Source organism: Ursus arctos, unplaced genomic scaffold (genome assembly GCF_023065955.2).
Source record: "Ursus arctos isolate Adak ecotype North America unplaced genomic scaffold, UrsArc2.0 scaffold_9, whole genome shotgun sequence".
Taxonomy (NCBI): domain Eukaryota; kingdom Metazoa; phylum Chordata; class Mammalia; order Carnivora; family Ursidae; genus Ursus; species Ursus arctos.
This window is the reverse complement of record NW_026623111.1, coordinates 52,781,372-52,800,977: the sequence shown is the minus strand read 5'-3', so window position 1 is coordinate 52,800,977 and position 19,606 is coordinate 52,781,372. Positions and strand designations below refer to the sequence as shown.

Here is a 19,606-nt window from a genome sequence, read left to right as displayed (position 1 = left end):
ATAACGTTGGGGTGCATGTATCACTGATTCCAATATCTGTATCATCTCAGTGTCAGTATCTGTTGATTGTCTTTTCTCATTCAAGTTGAGATTTTCCTGGTTCTTGGTGTGATAAATGATTTCTGGTATATCCTGGACATTTTGAGTATAATAAGACTCTGGATCTTATTTAAATTCTTCTCTCTTAGCATACTTCCTCTTACATAACCCTGGATGGAGTAGGTAGGTGCTACCTCATTTCCTACTCATCCTCCTTTGACACCCAGGTAGGGGAGAAGAGCTGGATGGAGGTGGAATTTTAGGCTCTGTATTAAGCTTCCTCTGATACCACTCTGGCTGGGAGAACCTTGTTACTGCTCCCTTTGTGGCCTCCACAGACATCATGGGGTAGTGGCCTCATTACTGTTGGCAGCTGGGAAAGCCCTGACTTTCTACTAGGTCTCCTCTGACATGACCCTAACTGAGTGAGAGAGTTAGGCCTCATTTCCACTGAGTTGTTATCTATGCTCCCCAGCTGGTCACCATAGGAAAGAGAGGACAGTTTCATTATCACCCGGCAGAAATGAAAGTCAGGTTTCCAACTCAGCCTTGTCTGGTGGGGGATTGGGCCTTCTTACAGCCTGGTAGGGATAAAAGTCTAGGCTCCCCACTTCGCCTTTGCTGATGGGGGTTGGGATGGAGCCACAGTTTTTGCTATGTTTGGCTGGAGTAGAGCAGATATTATCTAAAAGTTTTTTGTTCTCCATAGTTTGCTCCCTTTCTGTTTCTTTGACTGGAGAAAGAAAGCTTTTCTTGGGGTTTCTTTTTCATCTGTATCTGTTGGCAGGTTGCTAGATTGACTTTTTTTAAGCTCTATGTTCAGGATAAGTGGAGCAAACAAGTAAATTCAGGGAGTTCACTGTTGTATCATTCCATGAGTCCTAAGGTTCCTAGCTCACCTGGCTTCTTTTCTCTAACTTTCAGAATTTTTTATATTTATTTCTAAAGTCCAGTTTTTAAAAAATTGATTAATTATTATCTTTTAAATTTAGTTTGGGTAAAAAAATAAATAATTCTATTCTATCTTGGTCCAGAGCACAGACATTATTTTGAACCCTGCTTTTGCTTTCCAGTACATTGGCTAGCACTGTCAATGTGACTTTGCCTGCTATGACAGCTATGACCTCTATGTCTTCATCCACATTGCCAATGCTGATTCCTTGGGTACACCCACAAATATTCCTATAATTTTAATTTTGTGATTTGATAGATCTTATGTTTAATGTGCACTCTTCTAAGCTTCAAATTGGTTTTCTAAATGACATGTTATTCTGTATGTTTTCCAATGTAGGTCCATACAGTGGTATATCATTCATTTCTAAGAATTGGTTTTTCAACTTTTGATGTTTTTACTCTCTCGCATACACACTGCACCTGTTTTTGGTTTATTTGTTTTTTGGTTTTTGGGGGTTTTTTTGCTTTCATTGGCTTTACTTCCCTTAATTCATGACTGACTTCACCATTGTCCTTTCCCAACTTTTACCTCTGGGTCAGTCAATTCAGCATTGTTCAATTTGCTACATTAAACTCTTTCACCAGTTGACCTTTCTCCACACTCCTGGCAAACACTCAAGACTAGACTTAACTCATTGTGTTTCTTTGTCCCCTCTGAGACCCTGATTACTCCTGAAGAAAGACGTGGAACAATATAGATTGGTCCCAGTACAAAATTCTACAGAAAATTCAAGTTGATCCTGTGAATAAAATACTAAAATAAAACCAATTTAATAAAAGATTCACTTGAAAATATACCCATAATCGTCATTATTTGCAAATTCTGTACTTACGAATTCATCTATTTGCTAAAACTTGTTTGTAAGCCCCAAATCCACCATCAAGGCACTTTTGTGATTATTCATGAACATCTGCAGAGGGGAGAAAATTTGAGTCACCCAATGTGCATGTTCCCACCTGAGGTCAAAAAAGGAGATGCGCTGCCTTCTTGTTTCAGCTTTCATACCATAAACTTTGTGTTCCTTTTTTGGTCTATTTAACATCACGTTTTCCTCATTTTTGTGCCTTTTGTTGGTGACTTTGCTGTTGAAAATAGTCCCCAAGTGTAGTGCTGAAGTAAAGTACAAGAAGGCTGTGATGTGCCATATGGAGAAAATATGTGTTAGGTAAGCGGCATTCAGGCAGAGTTACAGTGCTGTTGGCTCTGAGTTCAACACTGATCAATTAATAATAGATCTTAAATAATGTGTCTTTAAACAGAAACATACATCAAATATGGGTATATTTTGATCAGTTGATGAAAATAGGACCAGAGGCTCGTGGAAATCAAACCCTTTTTTCCCCCAGGAGCAATGATTCAGTATTCACTAGCTCAGGGTTTGCAGCAACTTCATAAAAAATAACTGCTGTGAATAGCAAGAATCAATTGTATTTTATTTGGCTTCTTGACAGTCATAGAATCATAGTTTGGATATTCTAGCTCTTCTCTTGTCTTGATCTCTTTCATCCTACTTGCCTCTAACTTTACTAAAACTTGTGATTTTACATTTGTGATCATCATTTATGATTTTCATTCAAATATCTCAGCTTCTACTTATGGTAACTTCCTTCCTAAAAGTCCGAGAGGAACAGCTGTATGCTTCTTTAGTATTCTAAATTTTTTATTACAGAAAATTTCAAATGTATGCATAAGTAGAGAGAGCTATATAATGAACCGCTATGTACTCATCACCTTGCTTCAACAATTATCAACTCATGGCCAATTTTACTTCATCTCTATGTATCTTAACACAATCCTCTCCTCAACTCTTCCTTCCCCACCCTATTTTTTCAGATCTATTTTGAAGTGACTCCCAGAAGTCATATAATTTCATCTGCAAATATGTCCTCTACTCTGCATTGCCACTTCCATGATGGTAGTAGATGTGAATGTTCCTTATAAATTTAGGGAATTAAAGAGAAGGAACCAAGTTTCGCTCTGTGATTATAAAACCCTGCTTTCCTATCTCTGGAAGCCAATTTTTTCCTATCTCTGGCACCAGTTTTTCCCCCCATTTTATGTCTAGTGCCCACAATGTTCAACACTTGACCAGTTCCTTATATTTTAAAATCTCAAAAATCATCAATAATGTCATATGCAAAAATTTTTACTTGGATCCCCTACTCTTCCTCACCTCAGTGCTGTTTGGCTACCTCTGTCTCCCTCTGCCACTCCCCCTGCTTGTGCTCTCTCAGGCTTTTTCCTCTGATAAATAAATAAATAAATTAATTAATTAATATCTTTTAAAAAATAGAAAAATCTGTTGTTTAGAGAAGCCATCTTCATGAATTATCTTAGCTACATCTTCTGGATAACTTGGTGCAGCTTTTACATCGGCAGCTGCCTTGTGACCTTGCACTTTGATGTTACGCTGACAACTCCTTTCCCTAAACCTCATGAAAAATCTCTGCCAGCTTTGACCTTTCCTTCTGCAGCTTCCTGGGCTCTTGCAGTCTTCACAGAATTGAAGAGAGTTGCTCTGGATTAGGTTTTGACTTAAGGTAATGTTGTGACTTGTTTCTTCTCTCCAGACCACTAAAACTCTCTCCATATCAGCAATAAGTCTGTTTTGTTTTCTTATCATTCGTGTGTTCACTGAAGTAGCTGTTTTCATTCCTTCAAGAACTTTTCCTTTGCATTCATAGCTTGGCTGTTTGACGCAAGGGGCTTAGCTTTCAGCCTGTCTTGGCTTTTGACATGCTTCCTCACTAAGCTTAATTATTTCTAGCCTTTGGTTAGAGTGAGAAACACACAACTTTCCTTTCACTTAAACATTTAGAGGCCATTGCAAGGTCATTAATTGGCCTAATTTCAATATTGTTGCATTTTTGGGAATAGGGAGCCCTGAAGAGAGGGAGAGAGATGGGGGAACAGCAGGTTGGTGGAGCAGTCAGAACACACACATTTGTTATTTCCCCTCTTATATAAGCACAGTTCATAGCACTCCAAGGCGATTACAATAGTAATATCAAAGATCACGGATCACAGATCCCCTTAATAAATATAATAATAACGAAAAAGTCAGAAATATGAGAATTGCCAAACTGTGATACAGAGACACAAAATGGAAAAATGGCACCAATAGAGTTGCTCGACAAAGGATTGCCACAAACCTCTTTGTAAAAAATACAGTATCTGTAAAGTGCAATAAAGAAAGCATAATAGGGGCGCCTGGGTGGCACAGCAGTTAAGCATCTGCCTTCAGCTCAGGGCGTGATCCCAGCGTTCTGGGATCGAGCCCCACATCAGGCTCCTCTGCTATGAGCCTGCTTCTTCCTCTCCCACTCCCCCTGCTTGTGTTCCCTCTCTCTCTGGCTGTCTCTATCTCTGCCAAATAAATAAATAAAATCTTTAAAAAAAAAAAAAGAAAGCATAATAAAATGAGATATGCCTGTATCTGTTTCTCCATTTTCAAGTTTCTCCTTTATGTTACTGGGTTTCATTATTGTTGAAGTCTTCTTTTACTTTTAGATCTTCTTCACATATAATCAATTAAGTCTTAGGAGTTATTTTTCCTCTCTACCATGTCTTCCAAATGTATCTCTGTGCCCATTCTTTCTGTTTAACACCCTAGTCTATTACTTCCTTATGTCATATCTTAACCACTAAATTGGCTTCCTGGTTTGGCTTCTAGTTTCAAAAGTTTCTGTTATGATATGTACATTCCTGATTAAACTTTCTGTTTCTCACTGAACCACCCACTGAAAAGAACAGGATTTATGGAAAAATAGGTCTAGAGACAGACCAACAGACCCCCCAAAGGTTATGCAACTTTGTAACCAGAGAATTAACAACAGCAGCAAACTTATATCGAAAAATAACTTGGACGGTGTGGGCAGGCAGAATGCCCAGGGTGGCTGGTGGCTGGCTTAGGGTTTGTTAGAAACGCACAGAAATGACAGAGTGGAAGTACCAGTTTGCTGGGGCTGAGACAATTCACGTGAGAGGGTAGCCCTGAGCAGAGGAAAAAGGGCAGCGTGCCAGGCTCCATGAACAGAGTGAGGCTCTGATGTGCTTCTCTGGCAGAGGGAGTCCAGGGCATAGGCACTTTTTAAATATTTTCTTAAAGTAGAGCCCCAAGGCTCCCTAATCAGCGGGGAGTCTGCTCCTTTCTTGCCCTCTGCCCCTCCCCCAGCTTGTGCTCTCTCTTGCTCACTCTCTCAAATAAATAAATAAAATTAAAAAAAAAAAAAAGAGGCTGAGCCCCAGGGACGTCCGCCTGTGCAACAGCTCAGTTGAGAGCTATTTCCTCTTCTGAAGTTCATAACTATCCTCTCATGATTCTGGCTTCCCTGCCTAAGACACAGCACACAAACCATCACAATCTCCATCTTATACTGATATAACTCGCCCATCCGCCATCATGTGTAAGCTAACTAGTTTTAGCAGGACAAACTATCTTTTCCTATTTGATACTTGTTGGTGGACGTCACCTGATGCACCTTGTAAGGCTGTTAGGTACACTGCTCTCCTTTTTCTCTAATTATTTTATTCTCAGACTCCTTTGCACCTTTCTCTTAAATAGATTTAAATTTTGTGATCTCTGGAATTTTCTATTTCTTCATCCTAATCTGCTCTGTTTTCATATAGGCTTGGGATTCAATTATCAAAATGATTTATTTGTATGCTACCTGAAGGCAAGGCCCATGTATTACACTCTTTTGACATCTCCTGTGACTTCGAGGGTATAGGTAAACACTTCTTGTTAATTGATTTAAAAATTGAAGACACAGTATTACAAATTCAGTTACCATTAGTATTAGTTAATATTTTTACATGAACAAAAGAAAATGCACAAGGGAGTTAATATAATGCAGGAGAAGAAATCTGGACTTGTGACTTAGATCGGTCTGGATTCAAATTCATTTCTGCCCCTGAATAGCATATGCCTCGGGCAAATTACTTAATTTCTGTGAGTTTTGGTTTCCTTATTGCTAAAAATGGAGAAAATGAAACCTCACTCCACATTTTGTTGCCAGAATTACCCAAGTTAATGAGATAAATATGTAATAAACCAAGAACTCCATAGAGTGCTGAACACTTGAAGGGTGGTCAGGATTAGAGACCCCATGATTTTGAGGAAAAATCAGCCTGTATCTTGTTTTTATGACCTGTATAAAGAAACAGCCCTCTAGAATTCACCAGGCATAAACAATTGGAATTTCTGGTTTTAAATATGTATTTACTAAGTTCTGTTTTATGCCAGGCTCTATCTAAGCATTTTATACTTACTGTCTTACATAATCTTCAAAATTATCACCGGAGGTAGGTATTTTTAGGACCATTAAATATGTAAATTAAAGGCCTTAACCAGCTGGAAGAGCCAGACTTGAGATTTAAAACCAGGTGTCCGACTCTAGGGTCTGTGCTTTTTATCAGCAATAGACTCTTCACCCTTCTCTTGGGAGCTGTGTCACACTGATAAGGAATATGAGGAATTATCTTCTCAGATATACCAGATAAGAGGACTGTTCTCCCAAGAGATGGTGCCTTTAATCTCAGCGTACTGACCCCTGAATGTAAGCCAGTTCTCTAGGTAGTGGAGCGCCTTATGTGAATTACTGACATGGGGGGTTGCCTCTGCATTTGAGCGCACTGAAAACTTTTGAAAACCACCCCTTTCATTAAACTCAAGTTAGAAAAATGAAGAATACTGCCATAAAGAACTGAATTATTAATTACTAATCTAACCTCTCCCTTCTCCTGTAGGGTGACTCCGGAGGACCACTGGTTAGTCCAGATTCTAGAGATATCTGGTATCTTGCTGGAATAGTGAGCTGGGGAGATGAATGTGCACAAGCCAATAAGCCTGGGGTCTACACGAGAGTGACTGCTTTCCGGGACTGGATCCGTTCCAAAACTGGCATCTAGGAGAGAAAACTAGTAAAATAGAACACATTTTTGTGTATGGGCCATTCTCAGAGATACAGAATCACAGAAGTCTTGCAGGTCACCTGGACCTGACCCATTTAACTAAACTGTCTGCTCGATGCGTGTATTTCCTTCCTAGCTCTCCTCCACTCTGAGCATCCTGCTTCTGCAGAGAGATTCTGTCCCAATTTACAGTCATTTGTTTTCTAGAAGTTTTGTCATCAAAATTTTGACTTGTTGACATAAATTTCTTATGCATATATACAATTTGAAGTGATTCCTTCTTTCATTTCCCCAGCTTCTCTCATCTCGGTAAATCTCCCCTTTCAAGGGGCAGGACAGAGTAAAAGGACATGTAAAAAGGAAAGAACGACATTTTTATGTACAGGAAGTATTAGGAGTTTTTTTTTTTTCCTTAATGGAATGAGGAAAATTATCACATTCATTATGACAGGTCAAGCAAACTGACCGCAGAACACCAAATACTTAACGATGGAGAAAGACTGGGAATTAAGGAAATGCACAGAAACCAAGATATAATTTTATTTTCATTTCTAGCTAACAACTACAGAGATATATGTGGGGACAATTCTGTTTTCCTGTGGCCTATAATAATTATACAAACTCTATATAATGTACTGGTTCTAAGTTAAAGCAAATAATATTTATTTAATATTGTACTGTTGAGGATATCAATATATAATAATAAAAATATCATCCCTTTGCTTGATATTATGATAGTTCACGAAGAAGGGGAAGTTGGGAAAATAATACTACTCAATGTATTGCAAATTCTTTTAAAATCTGAGGCTATGAAAATTCACTTGAGAACAATAGTATACCTTATGTGTTAAGATTTTTTTGTTTTTGTTGAATAGAAGAGAATGAAGAGAGAATCAGCCCAAACTATTGAATAAAATAGGATTATCACCAAGTGCTTCTGTATTTGTGTTTAAAGCTCTTTCAAAAACAAAGCCTTGAAGGGAATAAGGTCCAGGTGTTAGTGTGTAGTTGCAGTCATGCAAATGGAGGCCAGAGCTCCATTTTGAGATGATGGCACATCTTTGCCTGCTGCTGCATTTCCGGCCCATGCTTGGACCGCTGGCCTCTTAGACTTCTCTGAGCTTAGATGGGAAGATATCATAGGAATTTATCCCGGAAGCTGCCTCTCTGTTATGTCTACTATAGCACTGAATTGCTAACTGCTTGCAGAGAAAACTGAAGAGTAAAAGCCAAATATCAACCACTTTCATTGTTTAGTTTTGGTAAATAACTGCTGAGCAGTTAGAGACACAGCATGTGAATGATCCAGGCCATTATAAAGTTAGTTACAACTCTTGTCATTATATATATGCTATGTTAACATGGTGAGAGTTCACCAAATTGTCCATTACCCTTGCCTCCTTGTATACAGCTACTCATCCAAGTTCTGTATTGGACTATAACCACTTTGAAAACCAACATTAGTAGGAAAAATTTGACTTTTACTGACCCAAATAATATTGGCATATGAACTGGTAAGATTTAAGTGCTTGGCTAAAATAAAATGGAAAGACATGAGTAGGCAGTGTGAAATATTTTGCATAAATTATTTTTGTTTCATTTAATAGATATTTTGAAAAAAACAAAATTGATGCACCACTTAACGATGCATGAATTTTAAACAAAGTGGTGAATTTTAAACAAAGATTTAAGTACATTTCAAACGAAATCACTCTGTTCCTTTCCAAATGGATTTCCCTGTTTCAGTACATTCTGCAGTTGGGCCTCTAGGTGGCACCTGCAAGCTGTAGGAAGATCTAGGGAAAAAGATGTTTGGATCTTCAAGTAATAAAAACCGTAGCAGAAATCTTAGGGTCTTATAAAACCAAAAGAATACAATTCCTCTTTCTGAAGTCTCTTAAAAATGAATACGTATAAACTGACGTCATGATTAATATTTTCCCGACTTCTGGAGGTGAGTTTCCAAACTAAAAATTTATAACGTGATGTGAGTAATTTCTTCTGCAAACAAACTTGAAGAGACTTAAATTAAGGAGAAATTTTAGAAGTTTAATTTGACAATGGCATCATAGTCCTCAGAGAAATATTTTTGATACTTTCTTCTACAAAAAATTTGAGAAACAGAGGTTGGGTCACAGTGAAAATATGGGAACAGTTCAAACTTTATGTGCACAGAGAAATAGATAATATAGTATATCATACTTTTAAAATAACTTCTTTCGAAAGATAACATGTCAAGGGTTTGCATTCTTGAACATGTCTATTTTAACTGTCTCGCTGGAGAAAGCTAAGAAGTCATGACTGGAATAATATTTATTAATTGTGCAAGAGGTATGGAGTTCCTTCTTTATCTTTTATCCCTCTTCCCACATGTGGTACCTAGTAAAGTGCTCTGTATGTAATAAGCTTCCAATAAGTGTTGTTCTATTTTTTTATTACACAAAAAACATAGCTTTAGTATTGTTTACCCATTGATTTTAAGAAACAATCCAGATTTTATATTAACTGTGTGACTTAAGCCAGCTGATTAAACACACTAAGCCCCGATATACCCACTTGTAAGACAGGGTAATGATATTTACCTCGAATGATTGATCGTAGGGATTAAAATGAGATATTGTTTGAAAGTGCTTAGCACAGCTCTTAGAACATAGTAGGTGTTCAAGAAATGGTAGCTATTATAACTATTGTAATTAAACTATAATCTTGTTTTAAGCAATTGGTACTTGATCATAATAGTTTGAATAAATATTTTTGAAATGAAGAGATAATTAGACTAACGGAGTGGGCTGGTTTCTTGTTTAATGATGACTCCTCCTTGAAGCCCCCCTTGACTCCTTCAAGTGGATATAACATCCTCTTTTCTGAAATTCTTTACCATCTAAAAAAAAAAAACTTTAAAAAATTTTTCAGAAAATCATAGATTTACATGCAGTGTAAAATATAATACAGAAAGGTCCGTGTGTCCTTTACCTACTTTGCCACGATGGTAAACATTTTGCTTAACTACAGTATAATACCACAATCAGGAAGCTGACATTGAAATAATCCTCCAATCCATCAATCTTATTCAGATTTCACTGGTTTTAAAAACATGCAATTATATGTGTATGTGTGTATTTAATTCTACGTAATTTTATCACGAGTGGATGTGTGTAACTACCACCACAGACAAGATACAGGATAGTTTGATCTCAAGGATCCCTCAAGCTACCCATATCCACTGGGCTTCCTCCCCATCCCTGTCCTTAGTCTCTAACACCTGGTACCACTAATCTGTTCTGTATCTTTATTATTTTGTCTTTTCAATAATGGTATCTAAGTGGAATCATATCGTATGAGCCTTTAGAGGTTAGCTTTTTCACTCAACATAATTCCATTGACATTAACCCAAGTCGTGTGTGTCAAGAGTTCCTTCTTTTATTGCTGAGTAGTATTCTACGGCATGGATGTACCAAGATTTATTTAACCATTCTCTCACTGAAGGGCATTTGAGTCGTGTACAATTTTTGACTATCAAGAATAAAGCTACTATAACATTTGTGTGTTGGTGTGTAGGTCTTTGTGTGAACACTCATTCCTCTGGGATTAATAGCCGAGAGTGCATTAATAGTCATTTGGTAAGCACATGTTTAGTTCTTTAAGAAACTGCCAAATTCTTTGCAGCTGGCTTCTTACCATTTTTAAAATATCTCTGTATATACAGTCTCTCCCCATGGCTTTTAGATATGTGTGAATAGATCTGATTTCAACTAGTCGCCTGGGGTAGGTACCATGACTGATTCATGTTTATAATCTTCACAGTTCATAGGAAAGTATATTATTTATGGTGCATACTCAATAAAGATTTATTAAATAAAGAATGAAGGTAGTAATAAAAGTAAGCAAACATAGCAATGCATGAGAAACTTTTAAAAAGGAATTACTTTGGGTAGAAAAAAAACCAATGTTGCATTCATGAATGTATTATGCCCTAATTTTTATAACTCTGGGTTTTACGACAGTACCTCCAAGTAACTCATATTGCTTGATAAATAATCTTGCTCTCCACATTTTTCCACATGGTACACAATCAATACGGATTAAGAGACATGGATTATATGATGATCCTATCCTTGTGCCTGTTTATTTCCTGATACATATTGTCTTTAATGGTTTTCTGACACATCTGTATCAATTTCTACACTGTACTTGTGGAATGGATCCCAGTATAAGGGTATACTTCATAAATATTTGTTGGTCTCAATTTTAATAACCACGACTATAATTTTTTTGTCCTAATGAAGTTTTTAGTGGACAGCTCTCAAGGTGGACATGCGGTCTTTGGCATTCAATTAGATGTTCCTTAGTTGACACTGATCCATTAATCAATACCTCTTTGGCACAGCTGTAGCCAGCTTGAAAAAATACCACAATCACTGTAATTACTGCCCCGCACACGCCTTTGACTCCTATACTTCTCTCTTGCTTCACTACCCTATGAAACTTGCTTTTTACCACAACCCTGATAAAATCCAAATCTCCACCCACTCTTTTTCTATACCATGCCATTGAACATGTTTGAAGAAAAATACAAAACCACACGGACAGGTCTAACTTCAAATTCAGGATCACAAACTTCCAGTACACTCTCAGTGTTTCCCCAACATCACATGATCCTTTGCTGTTCATCCTCCCATTCTCTTACATGTCTGTTTCACAGCTTTTCCTCTCCTCAATTCCCCTAACACCTCCTTCTCCATCCCATTCTCCACAGATGATCTTGCTTCTCACCTCCTTCACTGAAAATTGAAGCATTCTGAAGAAACCCTCCACCGCCTCTACTCACACGTCCGCAGCTGCTCCTGCACATTTGGCCTTCATACCTGTTGCCGCAGGTGCTCTGATTGAAAGCCAATCCCTCCCCCTGTACACTAGATCCCATCTTCTCTCATCTACTTAAGTAATTTGCTCCAGCAACTCTTCCCTCCCTTTCCTACTTAGTCATTTCTTTTTGTTACTTCCTCAATCTTAACCAAACAAACAATAAACACACATACACCCAAAAAATGATCTTGACTCCACTTTCCCCACCAGTTGCTGCTCCAAGACTTTGCAGGAAAGGTTTTTGAAGAAATCGGTCTATATTTACTATCTCCTATACCTCTCCTTCTGTTAGTCCCGTTTTTTAAAAAAAAGATTTTATTTATTTATTTGAGAGAGAGAGACAGAGACAGCTAGAAAGAGCATGAGTGGGGAGGAGAGGCAGAAGCAGGCTCCCCACTGACCACAGAGCCCAATGCAGGGCTCCATCCCAGAACCATGGGATCATGACCTGAGCCAAAGGCAGACGCTTAACGGTCTGAGCCATTCAGGTACCCCTCCTTCCGTTATTCCTTAAGTACATTTCAATCAAACTTTGTTCCGAAATTTCATTGAAACTGCTCTTCGCAAGGACATTAACAGCCCCCATGTTGCTAAATCTAATTGTAGAATTCTCATCTTAAATGTCTCATCAATAGCATTTAGCACAGTTGATCTCTGCTTCCTCCTTCCTAAACCTTCTTTTTTTCTGAGGGCACTGCATATTCCTGATTTCCTACTACTCTCAGACTTTGTACTCGCAGGCTAGTCTCATTTTCTGGTTGCCCTCCTTGTCCTTTACCTCCTAATGTTGGCTGACTCCAGGGCTAAGACCTTGCTACTCCTCCTTGGTGATCTCATTCAGTTCATGGTTTTAAATACCATCTACATGATGACATTTCCAGATTTTTATCTCTAGCCCAGATCTCTCTCCTCAAATCCAAATTCCTATGTCCAATTGCCTATTCTAGCTCCATTAAGATGTCTGGTAACCATTTCAAACACAATGTGTCTTGTCTCCAAACATGTGATACCCACTATCTTCCTCACCTCAGTCAATGCCATTCTTCCAGTTGTTCGGGCCCTAAACCTCTTGACTCCTCTATTTCTCTCACATCCCACATCTAAAAATTTTCTAGTATAGTAACATTGTCTAGAATTTTGCCTAAACCCAACCTCACTTGTCAATTGTTTGTAAATTAATCATCTGCTTCCTTTTGAAAAGACTATCATTGGCTACTTCTTTCATTCTCCGAAGCTCCAAAATTCCAGAGACATTAGCTTCTTTCATTCAGTAACCATTTTCAACTGTTCTTACTTCCGTGGAATAGAGCTCATTCTGGAAAAATAAACATGAAAGCATTTATAATAGCAGAGTAGCTTCCTAAAATATTTCATTTCATTTGAGCTTCTGCTATTTACAATTAGCTTCCTGTGCATGGCTGTCAAGGCGCCTCAGTTAGCCTGCAGCTTACTTTGTTTGTTTACTGAAATATAGTTGCCACACAATGCTACATTAGTTTCAGGGGTACAACATAGTGATTTCACAAGTTTATACATCATGCTATGCTTACCATGAGTATAGCTACCATCTGTCACCACACAACACTATTACGATACTATTGACTGCACTTCCTACGCTGTACCTTTCATCCGTGTGACTTATTCATTCAGTAACTGGAAACCGGTATCTGCAGCTTACTCTCTTTAGACAGCAATTGGAATAATCAACTTGTCTGGGTATTTAGTGACAATAATTGTTCTCCAATTTTCTCAACTGCCAAAATTTTTATTTTCAGCTACAACTTTTTCAATGAACTCCAGTCTTATTTAAGCAATTGCTTATTCAACAGCTCCCAATAGTCCTAAAAGCCCTCTCTAATGGAGCATGTCTAAAAATGAGGTCTTGATTTCCAACTTTCATTCCATATTTTTTTCTGAGAGTGTTACTACCTCAGTGGCATCATGATGCACCCAATTGCTCAGGCCCCAAACTTCCCACAACATTCAATCCATCAGTGGGTCCCACCAGCTCTACTTTCAAAATATACCAGACTTCAACAATTTCTTACTATCTCTGCAGTCCCCAAACCCATTTTTCTCACCTGGACAATCACAACAGCCTTTTAACTTTCTGTCTCTTGCTCCTACTCAGTCCTGACATTTAGTTTCTTGCTTCACACAGCAGCCACTTGGAGGTTTTTGAAATATAAGTTTGATCACATCATTTTCTGTTTTAAAACCTTATAATGGCTTTCCACCAAACTTAGGACAAATTTCAAAATTCTCATTACATTCTAAAAGGGTCAATAAAAAAAAAACCAAAATAATAAAAGTGACTATCATCTCTAGATCAGTACTATCTAACAAATATAATGTAAGCCACACATGTACTTTAATTTTCTAGTCGACACATTTTAAAAAAAGTGAAAAGAAACATGTGAAACGATATATTCTTAATTTTAGTAATATATTCTTAATCCAATTGTGATATTGTGATTTTTAATAATTAATATATGTTTGGTCTTATAAGGGCCAAGGGCAGGTGGTCCCAAGATGCGCCACCTTGGCATGAAGATTATTTTGAATTAAAAAGCAACCACACAAATTTGTGTGGAACCAGAAAAGGTCCCAAATCACCAAGAAATTGTTGAAAAGGAAAAACAAAGCTGGGGGCATCACGTTGCCAGATTTCAAGCTATACTACAAAGCTGTGATCACCAAGACAGCATGGTACTGGCACAAAAACAGACATATAGACCAATGGAACAGAATAGAGAACCCAGAAATGGACCCTCGGCTCTTTGGGCAACTAATCTTTGACAAAGCAGGAAAAAACATCCAGTGGAAAAAAGACAGTCTCTTCAATAAATGGTGCTGGGAAAATTGGACAGCTACATGCGAAAGAATGAAACTTGACCACTCTCTCACACCATACACAAAGATAAACTCCAAATGGATGAAAGACCTCGATGTGAGACAGGAATCCATCAAAATCCTAGAGGAGAACATAGGCTGCAACCTCTTTGACATTGGCCACAGCAACTTTTTTCATGACACATCTCCAAAGGCAAGAGAAACAAAAGAAAAAATGAACTTGTGGGACTTCATCAAGATAAAAAGCTTCTGCACAGCCAAGGAAATGGTCAAAAAACCAAAGAGGGAGCCCACGGATTGGGAGAAGATATTTGCAAATGACACTACAGATAAAAGATTAGTATCCAAGATCTACAAAGAACTTCTCAAACTCAATACACGGGAAACAGATAATCAAATCAAAAAATGGGCAGAAGATATGAACAGACACTTTTCCAATGAAGACATACAATGGCTAACAGACACATGAAAAAATGTTCAACATCATTAGCCATCAGGGAAATTCAAATCAAAACCACCTTGAGATACCACCTTACACCAGTTAGAATGGCAAAAATGGACAAGGCAGGAAACAACAAATGTTGGAAAGGATGTGGAGAAAGGGGATCCCTCTTACACTGTTGGTGGGAATGCAAGTTGGTACAGCCACTTTGGAAAACAGTGTGGAGGTCCCTTAAAAAGTTAAAAATTGAGCTACCCTATGATCCAACCATTGCACTACTGGGTGTTTACCCCAAAGATACAGACGTAGTGAAGAGAAGGGCCATATGCACCCCAATGTTCATAGCAGCATTGTCCACAATAGCTAAATGTGAAAGGAGCCGAGATGCCCTTCAACAGATGACTGGATTAAGAAGATGTGGTCCATATATACAATATAATATTATCAGTCATCAGAAAGAACGATTACCCAACATTTGCAGGAACATGGACGGGACTGGAGGAGATTATGCTAAGTGAAATAAGTCAAGCAGAGAAAGACAATTATCATATGGTTTCACTCATTTATGGAACATAAGAAATAGGAAGATCAGTAGGAGAAGGAAGGGAAGAATGAAAGGAGGGTAAACAGAAGGGGGAATGAACCATGAGAGACTGTGGACTCTGAGAAACAAACTGAGGGCTTCGGGGGGGGGGGGGGCGGTGCAGGGGATTGGGATCGGCCAGTGATGGGTAGTAAGGAGGGCACGTATTGCATGGTGCACTGAGTGTTATACGCAAATAATGAATCATGGAACACTACAACAAAAACTAAGGATATACTGTATGGTGACTAACATATCAAAATAAAAATTATTATAAAAATAAATAAATAAATACATAAATAAATAAATAATAGCAACCAAAACCCAGCAGATTCAGGAAGAGCTATTTACTTCCCCCTCACCTGCCTAAAAAGGATTTAGAAGGATGATTTGCTGTAGGAAGAGAACTGTCACCATAGCTCCATTATACTGTGAACTAGGTATGGTAGAAAGGGATGAACCCAGAAAAAACTTCCCTTGTTTTTTCAGACTTGCCTAAGTTGTGCCGTAGTTTGCTTATCCTGAATTGCAATTTCTCTATTTCCTATTAAACTCATTTTGCTGGTAAAATAACCAGCCATTTCATTTTTAAGGTTGATAGTATAGCCACAGTAGTTCAAAATACTGGGCTTATTTTATTATTCCTGTAATAAGATTTACTGAGGATTATTCAAAGGTGTTAGTGGCTTAAAATTTTTTTTATTTTGAATTAATTTTTGACTTACAGAAAGTTGCAAAAATAGTAAAAAGTGTTCTCTTAAATTACCTGCCCCACCATGTCTAACACAAATATTTTGTATAACCATAGGACAACTACCAAGAACAGGAAATAACATTAGTCCAAAATTACTAGTTAAGCTATAGACCTTATTTGGATTCTTAAAAAAATGTGGCAGTTGGGTACCCAAGGGTGTACTAATAATTCTTTTACTACTTTCAGTACATGTCAAAAACCACTGGTCTCATCCTTTCGGAGTTAAAACCCTTTGCAATTTTAAAGGAAATACGGTGACTTCTTTAGCTCCTGGGGTTTTTGTTGTTGTTGTTGTTGTTGTTATAATTCATTTGAATACTCTCAGAGCAATGTTTTTCACACTTTGGTGTCTATAAACTTACCAGGCATATTTGTCAACAATTTGTCTTGGGCCCCATCCCCAAACCCACATACAGTTGGGCTGGGGGTGCCTAGGAATGTGCATTTTAAATAATCATTTGCTGGTGGGTCACTCTTTGATGAATGTGGGCTTACAGGCAGATTTGGCAGAAATTGATGTGCTAATCAAAGGGGTTTTGAAAGATCTGTCATCAGTTATCTTTCAACTTGACTTTTTTTTAAAGAATGACTCACTAATACTTTTTAAAAGAAGTTCTAGTATCAATTCTGATATTTTACTATTAAAACATGCATGCATTATCTGGCGGAACACATTACCTATTTTTTTTTTCCTGACATAAATTGTTATCCTATCAGGTAGCTACATGATGCACGACAGAATGGGAACAGGTACAGGGCAGAACCACAGTAGCCGCAGCCCTGTGAAGTGTGTTGAAGGCAGTAAGGTCAATCTTGTTGGCAACACACAAAAGAAGTTAGTATAGCAGCAAAATGTTTGTAGCTTCCCATTTTTTCCTCAATCTTATATAGTCTACTATGCAAACACATATCAGTTGTTGACCCCAACCTCCTTTGGTGCACAAATTCCACTTTTACCACCACTCCTGCTGCATTGTCCTCCTATATACCTACTGGCCACTTAGAAACTTTGTAGGGCCAATCATATATTCTAATACAATAAGGCACTATATTAATAACAGGACTATTACTTAATATCTTTTATGTAAGCATATAGAGTTTAATAATTTAATTTTGTGACATTCAAGAAAGTCACAAAACATTTTCAAAGAAAAACTTATAGCAGAAATCACACACAGCAATGAAGCCTTTATCAGCACTAGAATATTTCTCTTATTAGTGCTAGCACTTGTGGTGGTGGAATGGAATAGACACTACTGATATTCAGGTTTCTTCCTGCAAAAGGAAGCAGACTGAGAAGAAACACAGAAGCTATTTTATAGTAGATGCTAAAAGACCACATAACACCCATAAATGCAGATCCCTCTTCTCTTAATATTTTAGGTATTTAATTATTTTTCTAATTTAATTTCTATTTCTTAGGTTTCTAAACCATACTAAACATGGGAATAATGAGATAAGAGTTTCCAGAATTTAAATAGAAAATATATTATTTGCTGAAATCTCACATTTCCAGCAGTGTCTATATGTGGTGAAACTTACGTCTGAAGAGAGTATGGAGGAGAGTAAAACTTCTGCCTGTAAATTGGGGAGAGAAGACAGGATTGGCAGAAAATGGAGAGAAAGGTAGTTTTAACTATTTACTACTGATGTTAAGTCTTGACAATAAGAAGCAGATTCTAGAATTCTCTTGGATTTTGTCTGGAGTTGGAACGTTCTATTTGTCAGACATGGTTCATCCTAAGTTTACCTGGTAATTGGGGTGATCATCTGTGTTAGCTAATTGGCTTTATCCAGAGAAAAATGAAACTTTCCATATCTTTGTGACAGGACGTTGTTTTGCAAATAGGATCAAGGTGCCACTGAAGTTAGGCTCCTACCCTCCCACAGAAACTGGGAGCTGGGAGTGTCACCTCTTATGATAATTACATCTCAAAGATAAGGCTCTCAGGTCTTTGAGAAAGGCATTCCTGGATCATAAACTTCACAAAAAGGCCTATGTAAGTTTTCTTATGTGACTTAGGCGTAGAAATGAACCAGCAACTGCTATAATTTAAAAAATAAAACAACTGGCACAGTATCTTTCAGCCTTTGTTGTTATTATCTCTTTCCTGAACAAAGATATGTTTTTGTTTGTTTGTTTGTTTGTTTGTTTGTTTTTTGAGTAGTTGAAGATCGTGTGGCTATTATAGTAATCTTCAATTGATCTTCAATGAGGATCGATGGGGCATGTATGGAATGTTTGCTTTGTAAGGGCCAAAAAAAAGTGGTAAGCAAGAATTAAAATAACTCTTAAAAATGTTTCATTGTGTGTTTTATGAGAATTGCTTCATCTGTTTTTCATTCTTACTAAAAATGACACTTAAAAGTAATTTGTTAATGATCCATAAGGAAACTGTTAGATATCCAACACGGAAATTTCAACTTTTAGCAATTTCATCCTTATATCTGCTGAAAACATTACTTAGATTTACTATGATTTATTTAGCTGCTCCTGTATTGATAGCTCTTTCTGGTTTACTCTAATTAATAGAATGCCGCAGGGAACATATTATGTTTGTTAGGTAACACAAAACTGTTGTAACGTTCAAAGCAAAAATGCATAATAGCTCAAGCATAATAGAACTTGATGTCTTGCTCACATGATTGTCCAAGGCAGGTGTTCCAGATCACCACGTGGTTTTCTTCAAAAAGTGTTTCAGGGACCCAGGATGCTTCCATCGTGGAGCTCTACTATCCATTAGAGACACTTCTCATTTTGTATTCAGCCTGCGGAAGAAAGTGATCATGGAGGAGGCACACTTGCTTCTCTTAAAAGCCCTGCACCAGAAAAGTGCAGTACACACCAGGTCTGCTCACATGCCACTGGAGAGTAAATCACTACATTCATTCCTCAGTAACAGTGGCTGGAAAGTACGCAGCTAGAAAGAGAAAAGGATTTTACTGGGTAGCTATTGGTCTCTGCCATAATACTTGTAATACATTTTTATGCATATTTGAAAATGTTTAAATAGGATTGATAGCTAGAAATGTCACTGCCGAGTTTTGATATATACTGTAAAATAATCCTGTATAGAATTTAACAAACTAAAAATGCATGATAATACTACTTTCCTTGCGTTCTCAACATTTTCAACCCCCCATCTGATGAATAAAAACAATATCCTAATTGTTCTAATTTGCATTTCATTAACTATTAAG

General features: G+C 37.5%; 1 protein-coding gene and 1 long non-coding RNA gene across 2 annotated transcripts in view; one reads left to right on the top strand and one right to left on the bottom strand.

Moving 5' to 3' along the window:
• Positions 1 to 7,539, top strand: part of LOC113262360 (transmembrane protease serine 11E) — a 40,902-nt gene extending 33,363 nt beyond the window's left edge. Inside the window, exon 10 of the mRNA XM_057309856.1 lies at positions 6,743 to 7,539. Coding sequence (XP_057165839.1) covers positions 6,743 to 6,904 — 162 coding nt within the window. The 3' untranslated portion in view covers positions 6,905 to 7,539. The remainder of the gene's footprint in view (positions 1 to 6,742) is intronic.
• The window catches only part of LOC130543266 (uncharacterized), a 39,556-nt gene extending 20,396 nt beyond the window's left edge, over positions 1 to 19,160 (bottom strand). Inside the window, exon 1 of the long non-coding RNA XR_008958484.1 lies at positions 19,048 to 19,160. This is a non-coding gene — a long non-coding RNA (uncharacterized LOC130543266). The remainder of the gene's footprint in view (positions 1 to 19,047) is intronic.
• Positions 19,161 to 19,606: the final 446 nt, after the last annotated feature.